The sequence below is a fragment of the Arachis duranensis genome, chromosome 6 (genome assembly GCF_000817695.3).
Source record: "Arachis duranensis cultivar V14167 chromosome 6, aradu.V14167.gnm2.J7QH, whole genome shotgun sequence".
NCBI classification, from domain to species: Eukaryota; Viridiplantae; Streptophyta; class Magnoliopsida; order Fabales; family Fabaceae; genus Arachis; species Arachis duranensis.
The window spans coordinates 105,659,543-105,672,566 of NC_029777.3; the positions used below are offsets into that span (position 1 = coordinate 105,659,543).

The 13,024-nt window shown below is 29.5% G+C and overlaps 2 protein-coding genes across 2 annotated transcripts in view; both read left to right on the forward strand.

The window, feature by feature from the left end:
* Window positions 1-982: 982 nt before the first annotated feature.
* LOC107495432 (U-box domain-containing protein 7) lies at window positions 983-4,599 on the forward strand. The gene is made up of 3 exons (XM_016116581.3): window positions 983-1,706; window positions 2,420-3,353; window positions 4,370-4,599. Exons 1-2 carry the CDS (start codon window positions 1,123-1,125, stop codon window positions 3,348-3,350), a joined length of 1,515 nt encoding a protein of 504 aa, XP_015972067.1. The 5' UTR covers window positions 983-1,122; the 3' UTR covers window positions 3,351-3,353; window positions 4,370-4,599.
* Window positions 4,600-12,183: 7,584 nt separating this feature from the next.
* Window positions 12,184-13,024, forward strand: part of LOC110273069 (ATP-dependent DNA helicase PIF1-like) — a 984-nt gene continuing 143 nt past the window's right edge. Inside the window, exon 1 of the mRNA XM_021125933.1 lies at window positions 12,184-12,973. Coding sequence (XP_020981592.1) covers window positions 12,184-12,973 — 790 coding nt within the window. The remainder of the gene's footprint in view (window positions 12,974-13,024) is intronic.

The following is a 13,024-nucleotide window of genomic DNA, read 5'->3' on the forward strand; positions in this document are numbered from 1 at the left end:
GTGATATTTTAGGATAATTTTGACTATTCATTTCGATAACATCAAGTCATCAAGCATGAAGTGACTTGTTTCTATTTCTACCGATCTATGATATACGGATACTAATACATATACACAGAATACGACACGACATGGAATACGATATGATATGGAATATGTCGACACACAAATTTTAAAATTTTACATGACACGAGGACACGCATAGATATAAAATATAAATTATTTTTTAGATAAATCGTAATGATATTTTGATATTTTATTGATATTAAAATATAAATTAAATTTTGTAATTATTTTTAACGCCTTATTTTAATTATATCAAGTATTTAAAATATTTTTTTGTTTTAATAAATAATAATATATACTATATCTAAATTTATTTTAAGAATATATGTTAAGAATAAGACTGGACATGTTGACACGTGATGGTATTTAGGTGTGTCCAGAAAAGAATTTTTTAGTTTTTATTAAGATACGGTGGGACACAATAAACACGCGTATCAAACGAGTATCGGGTAAATGTCGTGTCCAAAATGTGTCGGACACACAGACACGATCAACGCCATGAAAGAAATAATTCACAAGCAAAGAAAACAGTAATACCAGAATTAATTCAGAAAGACAAATATAACTCCAACTCTTAACCATATTTCTATTACTGATTGCCCTTGTCTCAATCCATCAACCTTTTGATCCGCCTTACTAAAACCTGCAAGATAATCATAATTTACTACAAACTACAATTCTCGTGGGATCGACCTAACTCCCTGATATATTACTTGAACAATCCAGTATATTTGCTGGTACAACTGTACAGAATATAGAGACTCATGCACCAAATTTTTAGCCGCAAAGTCTCCGTACTTGATAGCAACCAATCCTTCCAATTTTCCCCAACAGAAAACGGAAAATAAATAAATAAATATATAGAAATAAAAAAATATTCAGTGAAGCTTTGTGAGCACGCATATTAACTACAGTGTCTCCGGGGAAAAAAAATGTTGGTTGAGCAGAGTATAAATTAGTATGCCAAAGAACAAAACCAATGCGTGGACTCAACGGTCTCTTACTCCTTAAAAAACCGAAACCGTTTTCTCTCTCTGCAATGTAGGTCGCCGAACAATGGCAAACTGTCACCGGAACAACGTCGGATCCCTCGTTCTCGGCCACCACCCTACAAAGTCCTCCGCCGCTACCGTTAGCGGCAACGTCCGCCTGTGGAACTCCCTCTCCGCCGCCTCCTTCCGCCGCATTATCTTCGACGCCCTCAGCTGCGGTGGCGCCGCTTACCGCCGGAATAATCACACCGACTCAGCCTCCTCCACCGACGGATCCGATTCCGACTCCGAATGCCCGAAACCTAACCCTAACCCGAAGCGCAATGTGAGGTCCGAGAAGCTCTCGGATCTCCTGAGCATGGCGGATTCGGAGGTGGACGCGGAAACCGAGACGAAGAAGAAGGAGGAGGCTCTTGACGACCTGAAGCGCCTCGTGTCGGAGCTTCAGGCGGAGGATTCGCCTCCGGTAAAGCGAGTAGCCGCAGCTTCCGCCGTGAGGAGGCTGGCGAGGGAGGACGCTGAGGTTAGAGTGACGTTCGCAATGCTCGGAGCGATTCCGCCGCTTGCAGCCATGCTCGATTTAGAAGACCTCGATTCTCAGGTAGCTTCGCTCTACGCGTTGCTTAACCTTGGAATCGGAAACGATGCGTGAGCTGCTGCTTCTTCTTCTTCTTTTAATTGTTTGAATTTATTTTTCTTTTTCTGTGTATCACTGTATTGATTGAGTTGTTATGTGTCATTTTCAATGTCAACGTTCTCTCTCTCTCTCTTTTCTTTTTTCTTGATCAGACATGTTGTGTTGTTCAACGCGATTAACCTATTTTAATTTCGTTATTCTCATCTTTCTTTCATTATTCAGTTTTCATTCTGCGGTCATTTGCGCGCATTGATTGATTCTTCTTCTTTGGCCAGTTAATTGTTCTTGAAATGAGAATCCTATGCTTTTTTTGTTTGTTGTGTGTGGTTCTATTAATGCATTCAAACTGAGAAGGGAAGAGAAAAATCGTAGCTTTGTGTTCTTTTCTGTTGTTTTATTTTCCAATTATACTTTGCAAGAGCACCTTTTTCTCCCTTCATGTTAGCATGCTTAATCATAAAATTTGATCATTTCCCCCTTTTCTTATTATTTGGCCATTTTTCTCTGTCTTTTTTGCGCATTCATTCATTTAATTTGTGGTGATTAGCTAGTTGGACTGACGAGCCTGTGATTTTTAATATTTTTTATACATTTTTCGTGATTCTCTGCTGCTCTGTTTTCACATTCCACTTTTGCATATACTAATTTTCATGAAAATTTTCGTGGTTAATTTCCAAATTCTGTGATTTATTTAATAAAAAATTTATTTTATTTTTCTTTGCAGAAATAAAGCTGCTATTGTGAAAGTTGGGTCTGTACACAAGATGTTGAAGCTAATTGAATCTCCAGATTCTGTGGAAACATCAGTTTCAGAAGCAATAGTTGCAAACTTTCTCGGATTGAGTGCTTTGGATTCGAACAAACCAATAATTGGATCCTCTGCAGCAGTACCATTCCTAGTTAGAACCCTCCAGAATTTAGATAATAAAACAAGCTCCCAAGCCAAACAAGATGCTCTCAGAGCAATGTACAATCTTTCAATCTTCCCAGGCAATGTTTCATTCATTTTGGAAACCAACTTGGTCCCATTTCTGATAAACTCCGTAGGAGATATGGAAGTAACCAACCGAGCCCTCGCAATCCTAAGCAACTTGGTGTCAACAAGAGAGGGTAGGAAGGCCACTAGTGCCGTCCCGGATGCTTTCCCTATCCTTGTGGATGTGTTGAATTGGACTGACTCACCGGAATGCCAAGAAAAGGCATCTTATGTTTTGATGATAATGGCACACAAATCTTATGGCGATAGGCAGGCCATGATTGAGGCTGGGATTGCGTCGTCACTCCTTGAGTTGTCCCTTCTTGGCACCACATTGGCACAGAAAAGGGCCTCAAGGATATTGGAATGTTTGAGGGTAGACAAAGGGAAGCAGGTTTCAGGGAGCTTTGGAGGGAATTTAGGCGCAACGGTATCCGCCCCAATCTGCGGATCGTCATCGTCTTGTGCAAAGATGGATGGAGGGGGAAAGGATGGTTCGGACGAGGAGGAGGAGATGATGAGTGAGGAGAAGAAAGCAGTGAAGCAGTTAGTCCAGCAGAGTCTGCAAAACAATATGAGGAAGATTGCTAAAAGGGCCAATTTGCCTCAAGATACTGTTCCTTCAGATCATTTTAAATCACTCACTGCAAGTTCAACTTCGAAGAGCCTGCCATTTTGAAGAGTTAGTCTTCAATTCATAATTGTTTTGATCTTTCATTTTATGTCTATAGCTCGTTATAAGCCTTTGTCAAAATCATATTAGATAGTTGTTAAATTATTTTTAGTTTTAGTTTTTTTCTCTGGTAGCATCCATTCTTTCTGGGTTGCTGTTGTCTGTTGGGTGTGTTTTAAAGGCAGATCCTGTTTCTATGACATGAGCATGAATACGAACCATCCAACACAAAAAACTCACTGTTTAAAATTGAGACCCTTTAAGCTATAGAAATGGACAATAACCTGTATGAGTTTTTTTTCCCTTTGTCATTTGTAAACACACTGCAATGATAGTGGGGTTCCTGCCAATAAGGGGTATGCATGAAAAATTGAACAAATCTTAGGGCTTTTTCAGTCAAACAATTGATGTTAGTGTCCCTACATTCCAGGAGTGACTTTCAAACCATAGTACAGTCTTGTCTCCTTAATGGCCCTACTATGTGTTTTATTATATTTAATCTAATTGGAGCCAATTAGGAAAAGGTTGTAGGTCATTATCATCACTCTATATAAACAGAGACTGTTCAATGCAGTTTCTCTATTTGAGAATCTTTCCCCCTGTTGGTTTGTCAATTCCTCGTGGTTTTGTGCTTCGGGAATCTTGGATAATGAGTTGATTGTAGTTTATTATGCTTAATTGCTTATGCATTTTCAATCAGATTAATAAGCCATTAAGTTAAAACCCTTGATATTTATGAGTAATGATATATATATTCTTAAATATTAAAAAGGTTTAACTAATATGTATTCTTAAGACACATAATAAAAGATTTTAATTTTTTTCTTTCAATAAATGTAATTTTAACATATAGTCTTAGGACATAAGATAGCAAAATTCAATATTAAATATATAAATGTGTTGAAATCTTGGAAAAAAGAGTAATGATATAGCCATCTAGTAATTATTCAAATAGTTTAATGCCATATGAATAAGTTTACTGAAGTGTAGTATATAATATATATTTCTTTTTCAACTATTCGCAGATCCATATGTGATGGAAGAAAGGGTTACAACTTAGATCTGGTTTGAGTGCATGGCTGAGCTGTTGTTGCAAATAAGTATGTATGGCATTTTGTCCCCACTATGTAAATGTTAGGTGATGGTCCTTGTGGGGTTCTCATTTTGTAATGCTATCTTCTCATATTTGCTTTTAATTTTGTTGACTTTTTGGTGTAAATATTCTTATGTTAATGTAGTTATTGGTTTCATAAAATTAATTAATTAGGCCACTCTTCCCATCATGTGCTACACTACACTGCCTCTTGAGGGTTGATTTTCTTTAATTTTTCCGGTATTGCAGTTTCAAAGGGTTGTCTTCTATATTAGCAATATTTGCATGTTTTTAAAGTATATTTAAAACATTTTTTTTAGCATGCACAGTATAACACTTTTTTATCCACATATTTGTCTCAGACAGTTCAAAAGTGATTTAATGTTATTCCACTTTAACTCAATTGAAAATTATTAATAAAGATATTGCCATAAATATTGTATGTGACAAATTCTTGTAATATTTTTTACTTTTTACCATGAATAAATATAAAGAATAGTTAAAAATAATAAACTTAAAATAGAAAAATAAAAAAATTAATTCATGACAGATTTAGCATATTATGATCATGTTTTCCATTCCACGTCATTATTTCAAATTCTTATATCTTTCTATAAGATCCTTTTTTTTCCCTACTAAATTGAAGAAAATAATTAGTTTAAAAAAATTTACATACATATTCATTAGTACCTTGATAGAATTAAAAGTGAGAATAATATTTAGACTTTTTAAAAACGTTTGAAATACAAATAAAATTAAAAAATATTAACAAGATTGATATTTATTATAATATTTGAGAAAAATATTTTTATATTTCTTTTTAAAAAATACCATCTCTGTCCAATAGCATTTATGCGAGATATTTTTTAATTTTTATATGAAAATATATAGGTATTTTTAATCTAATCAATTGTTTAAGAATGGCTTTTAAGTTTTTTTAAATTGATAAATTAATTTTAGCAGTTTCTTAACCACACACATCTTAAAAGTAATATTGATCCTTTATAATTTTACAGGGTGCCATAGTAATTTCATAAACATATAATGTATATAAATTCTGGAAAAGCAGGCGTCAATTAGTGGTTGGCACTATAGTGAATTTCCTGATTCGGTGGCAACAAATTTGAGAATTTGCGTTGAAACTTGAGAGAAAATGATGTGAAGATTAGTTCATACAAAAAAGATGTTGTACGTGTGTTTTTATAATAATTAATTGCATATCCTTTTCTGAACAAAGGGTTATTCCAAACAATCATAATGAGTATATAAATAGTAATTAATTACACAAAGTTTTCAACCTAAATTATCTTGAAGTAAACCACTAATTGCATTTGCAATTAAATTAACATGATGTCACCCATTTCAAGCTTCATGCCAAAGCCAATAAATTAGACAAAGGCAATTGTTCTTTGTCAAACTGCACTATATATAACTTCATTCACATGCTGCTCAATGAAAAAATTGCATTATAAAGCAATGTTGTTGGGGAAAAAAATGAAATGAAAGTTTTAAATAATTCAGTGCTTGTGTATGATGATGTTATACATACATCATACATGTCATATTTAGGGTAAACTGAATATGTGGGGACTTTGATAAATGAGAAATGATCTTATGAAAATCTACACATAAATGTGTGCATCATAAATTGCATAGTACCATGACATTAGCAGTGTATCCCCCCACGAAAATTATTGTGAAGATGGGGCCACCAGTGTCTAAGAAAATTTTCTGAAATAAATAAAGGGTTTATCAATCATGAACTTTAAAAATATAGGTTAAAATTATAAATTAAAAAAAATTAAAAATATAAAAAAGTTTAAATTTTTATTATATTTATTTTGTATCTATTAAATAAAAAATTTAAAATTTTTTGTTAATAATAAACTTATCATGTGTCCTTAAGATATATATTAATTAAATCCACAAATAAATAAACAGAGTTTGATTCTCTCTTTAGGTTTATGTATTATCTTTGCAGAGCCTGTCCCAATCACTACTATATATTGACCTAAGTCAATGATTTGTGGCACTATTTATAATTTATTGTAAAAATGTTGAACTATATGATTAGTTTTAGTTTTCCTTTAATTTCCCTTTCTCAAACTTCAAAGTAAAATGTTAGTAGTCTATGATATCTGGTCAGTGGTCTCAATAGACACAAATGATTACACTTTCTCTTTTGTTCTTTTGGTAAAGTGTGGGGATTTCATTATAAAACACATGATTGCTCTTTGCACATGCAATTTTTAAAAAAATAAAAAGCATAAACAAAATGAAGCAAACAAAGAGGAAATCAAGGTAAAGACAATTGTTGGACAACTAATTAAATGTTTCTTGTGTCCAGTTAAAAGTAAAAGTAAAAAAGTAAAAACCTGCAAAGGCAAAATATATAATGGGCACGCCTTTAATAGAAAAGGTTACATAATTGTTATGTATGGTACCACATTCCATAATTAATAATGTTTTCTTTGCAGATTTTAGAGGCCCTACATCAAGAGGGTATGTAGCATAACTTTGTTAATTCATATATATATAATGACCCTAAAACAATTGATGTTACTGATATACCCTTGAATCATAGTGTTTAAAAAAATTTGTCATAGAAAAAAATATACTTAAATTTTGTTATTGACAAACATATCCTCAAATAATAAAAAAATACAATAAAAATACCTAAAAGAATATTTTTTTTTGAAAATAGCAAACAACTTTGTATTTAGCAAATTTTTTATGTATTTGATCTAAAATTTTATAGAAATATTTAGATAATTATTTAAAAAATACATATACAAAAATTGGATAAAAATTTGATTTCTATATTTTTTTTATTATTTAAAAGTATTATTAGTTGTTGACAGAAAAATCATAAAAAAATATATACTTAGCAAAAAATTACCAAATTTTAAAGATAAAATATTTCATTTTTTAAATCATATTTACAAAAATACATCAAAATCAATTTTTAAAATATTTTTTGAGAACATTATTTAATGTTGAGTATTTTTATCACATTTTAAAAATATTCGATCGATAAACAAATTCAAATATATTTTTGGTGGTTTACCTAATCGTTTATTTAAAAATTTTGAGCATATTATTAATACTTCCACTCCATGACTCGTTTCTACATTAACAAATTTGTACACCATTCAACAAGAGATATATTAACTATCATTTCATATACATTCTCTTACATCTAGTTAGACACTATTTTGATATTAATAGCTTTAATAATTAATATGTGTTCTTTTATTTATTAATTAAAAGAAATTAAAATGTATAATTAATTAAATAACAATTTTATTTCTATACGAATATCAGTATATAATAAACAGTGTTACTGTTTTGTGAACATTTAATATCTAGTATATAGAGTTAGAAGGGAGTGAGGGAGTAGTTGAAAGTTACATGAGTTGTCGTTGTAGGAGTAGTTTGATGTGCTTGTCCTTCTAAGAACAACACAACGAAATACATGTGGTAAAACAAAAAAGTTGAGGCCAAAATCTGACGAAAATTTTCGAAAGTGGACCATTATTATCATGCATAGATGATACATGAATCTATACTATAAGGACACCGACTATCCTATACTATACATATACAACACATTAAATGATCCGTATTATTTGGTGTTTCGTAATAAATATACAAATCGGATAATTTCCATTTATTCACTAATTACTAAATATATATGTTTACTAGGAATAATGAATTGTTAGTCGACAAATTTATAGCAAACCTTTTTCTACTATCTACTTAATATACTAAAACTGAGTTTTCCCCCAACTACTAAAGGTGATGTGTCGATCTCTCGTGCCTCCATTTTCCTTCCAAAACGAATTAAATTATTTTTTATAAAAAATATCTTTAATATAATTATATTGTAATTAATATTTAATGAATAATATATAATTATACTAATTTAGAAATATATTTTTATTATAATTGTATCAAATCAAAATTTAATGCATTATTAAAAAATTACCTTAATAATAGATAATTTACATATTTATTTTTGTTTTACTAAAGTTTATATATAGTGTTTTCGTGTGGTACATGAATCTAAATTTGAGAGTCAATTCATAATTTTATATTTAGTGTTTTTTTTACTACTTCGTAGAATAAGAATGTATTCTTCGTTTTTTATTGAAGTACTACTTCATAGAATAAGAATGTATTCTTCGTTTTTTTATTGAAGTTGATCTTTTTAAGGTACAATTTATAATTTTTTATAATATTTTTTTATATACTCAATCTATTATATTATTCTTTTGATAATTTTTTATTTGTTGTTACTCTAAGTTATTTTTATCGTCTAATGTTCCAATTCGATTGTCTTTTGTCACAATCATTTACAATGCATCACATCCATGAAATACATCATTGAGTTGTCTTCACTGATTCGGGTTCCAACTACATGGATGTAAGCGTTCAAATAAGAGGCAATTGTCTCTACTTTATCGAAAAATGTAAGCGTTCAGTTTTGCTAAATTCATGACAAATTCAGATATGCAATTTCAACGATTGGTAATATATTTAAATTTTTTTTAGTTTAAACTGTTCATTATTAGAATATTTTAACATATTTTGATTTTTTTTAGAAATTACCAGTTTTCTTTTGCATGTATGCAATGCCATTGAGGGGAATAAGAGTTAGTTTGGTTTCTCGGTGTGACAATTCTATACCTTGCCGCATTGCATGGATAGCGGATGATGAAGCTTATCTAACAAGAGGATGGTCTGATTTTGCACGAATTCTAAATATTAAAACGATGTTATTTCAGTTGGTTGTCGTTACAAGAATGATTCTATACTATACGTGACTAAGGACTAGAATAGGTTCAATATTGTTTAGGTAATTTGGTTTTACTATTAGTATTTGATTAAATTATAATTATAGAATTTTAAATTATTGCCTCAATTTATATATTACGATTATTTTTTGTGGATGTGCTATTTTTAAATAATTTAATAAATGAAGTAGTGTCAGATATTATTAAGTTTATTTTTATCCTTTATTTCTTTATTTGTATTTTCATTATATTTGACAAAAAATGAACCTACATATATTAAATCGTTGACCTAAAGACAATTTATTTGCCAATAAAAACAGATTTTATTTATAATTGGAATAAAATTTATTTGCCAACAATCGGTGGATAAAATTGAAATTACACCCGTGTCATATAATTATAATTGATTAATTGGTATAAAATGAAATTATACCCGTGCCATAAGTAATAATCTAAATAATTATATTTTAACAAAATATAATTTGAAATAATTTATAAACAATTATCTTAACAAAAATAATTATTAATAATAGTATTATTAACTGGATAAATAATATAATTTCAAATTATTACTTGAAATATAAAAAATATATGGAAATCTATTGAGTAAATCAATGATTTTGCACCTTAATAATTTGACAATTATTACTCAATTAACCAGTTAATTGAATTAGTAATAACAATTTCTAATTTCAAATTTTGTATATTAAGTCATTATTAAAAATTGGGTAATAACGATTTACACGGGAAAATCATTGATAAATTCAATTAACCATACAGAAGATAATATACTAACAGTTTTAGTATATTATTTATGGCAAGCGAAATTATTTTCTTAGATTTTTTATTAAAATTGAAATTAGTAATAGTTTTAAAAAAGGTTTATTAATAAAATTACTAATAGTCACATTTTATATACAAGATATATGTTTTCTATATATTATTTAAAAAATATAATGAAACATGAATAATGAATGAGTATGTTATTTCTTCGACTAGCTAATTAATACAAAATTGAGTACCCATTTTTATTCAATTGAGGTCATATTCTGTTTGGTGAAAGTTTTAATCACCTTAATTAAATCCTGTCTTTGTGCCTTAACTTATACAAGTAGTAATATATTACATATTATTTGGTATATCTAAGTAGTTATTTCTCATAGTGGAGATGTAAAAAATCATATTAAGGTTTATTGCCAAATAATTAGTGGATGAATAATAGTAGATTATATTATTTTGGAAAAGTATTTTCATTATAATTATATCAAATCAATATTTAATTATGATAAAATATGTCAATTATAATTATATCATAGAATTATAATAATTACGATATTTATGTTATATATTTTAATCATTTATGTACGTAAATAATTAGAAATCAATCAAATCAAATTATCGCGATAAATAATATGTTTTATATTATTACGGAAAATAATCCGTAGATAAAATTGAAATTACACCCGTGTCATATAATTATAATTGATTAATTGGTATAAAATGAAATTATACCCGTGTCATGAGTAATAATCTAAATAATTATATCTTAACAAAATATAATTTGAAATAATTTATAAACAAGTATTTTAACAAAAATAATTATTTAATAATTGATTTAAAAATCAATGCAAAAAATAATTTTTAATAATAGTATTATTAACTGGATAAATAATATAATTTCAAATTATTATTTGAAATATAAATAATATATGAAAATCAATTGAATAAATCAATGATTTTGCACCTTAATAATTTGACAATTATTACTCAATTAACCACAATTTTCAATTTCAAATTTTGTATATTAAGTAATTATTAAAAACTGGATAATAACGATTTATACGGAAAAATCATTGATAAATTCAATTAACCATAAAAAAGATAATATACTAACAGTTTTAGTATATTATTTATGGCAAGGAAAATTATTTCTTCAAATTAAATTTTATATAATTATAGTAAGTCTCTATAATCAAAGCAATATAAAACTGCTTCATATATAGCCATAATATTATACATATTTATATATCTCTTCTTTTATCTTTTTTTTTAAAATATTGACATATAATTAATGTAGAAAATATATAATATTAAACTGTTTTGTTATGCATATATATGAATTTGTATAATAACCCGTATAATTTATACGTATGGCATAATACATATGTCACAAAAAGATTCCATAATTTTTGAAAATCATTGTTTTGTTATATGAAATTGAAATTGAAATTAAATAATTTCTATTTATATAATTTTTTTCTATTAGTATCAAGTATTTTCATTAAAATTTATATCGTTTGTAATTAGTGTGTGTATATATATAAGTCGTAATAGTCAATTGTTTCAATTATTTTGACGTTAATGCTCTTGCGAATGAACTAAGTGGGTATTTAGAAAGGCTAACTAATGAGCAAAAATTTGCATACGATCAAATAATTGGTGCTGTTAGCGGTAATATGGGTGGACTTTTCTTCTTATACGAAGGTGGTTGTGGAAAAACATTCTTATGGTCAACTATATCATGCTCAATTAGGTTTAAAGGAGGTATAATTTTAAATGTTGTTTCGAGTGGGATTGCTACACTTTTGTTGCCTAATGGAAGAACTGCACATTCAAGGTTTAAAATTCCTTTGGTCATAAATGAGGATTCTTTGTGTAGGGAGGTCCTCTTACAAGGTTAATATCCAATGCCAAATTAATCACATGGGATGAAGCTCCAATGATAAGTAAGTATTGTTACGAAGCTTTAGACAAATGCCTCAGAGACATCTTAAGGTACTTATATTCGTATAATGCTCATTTGCCATTTGGAGGTAAAGTTGTTCTCGGAGGAGATTTTAGACAAATTTTACCTGTGATTCTCAGAGACTCAAGGCAAGAAATAATTCAGTCTTCTATTAATTCTTCATATTTGTGACATAACTGTAAGGTTTTGAAGCTTACAAAAAACATGAGATTGTCACTAGGTGAAAACAACAACATACAAGAACTCATAAATTTTGCAGAATGGCTACACAAATTTGGTGATGGTTTGGCTAGTGATACAACAGATGGTGAATCGATCGTTCATATACCATCTGACATTTTGATTAAGAACTCTGAGACAGTTTTGGATGACCTCAGTGATTTCGTGTATCCAGAAATGTTATCCAATTCATCCGTTGAAAATTATTTCAAGGATAGAGCAATTCTTGCACCAACTTTGGATTGTGTCGCTGGTGTCAACAACAAGATGACTGCAGGGTTACCTGGACAAGAAAGAGTCTACTTAAGTTCAGACTCTGTGTGTGCTGAAGAGGAAAATATGGAATTTGAGTTAGATGCTTTCTCGCCGGAGATTCTAAATGGAATAAATTGTTCAGGTCTACCACCACACAAGTTGGTTATGAAGGTTGGCGCTCCTGTTATGTTGCTGCGGAATATAGACCAAACTAATGGTTTGTGCAATAGAACGAGGATGCAAGTTAGAAGAATGGAAAATCATGTGATAGAATGTAAGACTTTAACTGGTAACAAAACTGGAAGTATTGTTCTTATTCCAAGACTGAATCTAATTCCAAATAATGAAACATTGCCGGTCAGGTTTCAAAGAAGACAATTCCCAATTATCATGTCATTTGCAATGAGAATAAATAATTCCCAGGGACAAACTCTATCGAAAGTTATAATTTACCTTCCAAGGCCAGTTTTCACCCATGGTCAATTGTATGTTGCGTTATCAAAGGTAACGAGTAAAGATGGTCTGCGAGTGCTGTTGCAAGATCATGGACACTTGGAAGATAACTGCACGA

Excerpts from the sequence above, each read along its gene's own strand:
- LOC107495432 (XM_016116581.3), top strand. The coding sequence starts at position 1,123 with ATGGCAAACTGTCACCGGAACAACGTCGGATCCCTCGTTCTCGGCCAC. Across the intron at positions 1,707-2,419 it reads CTTGGAATCGGAAACGATGC|AAATAAAGCTGCTATTGTGA; the intron begins GTGAGCTGCTGC and ends TTTTCTTTGCAG.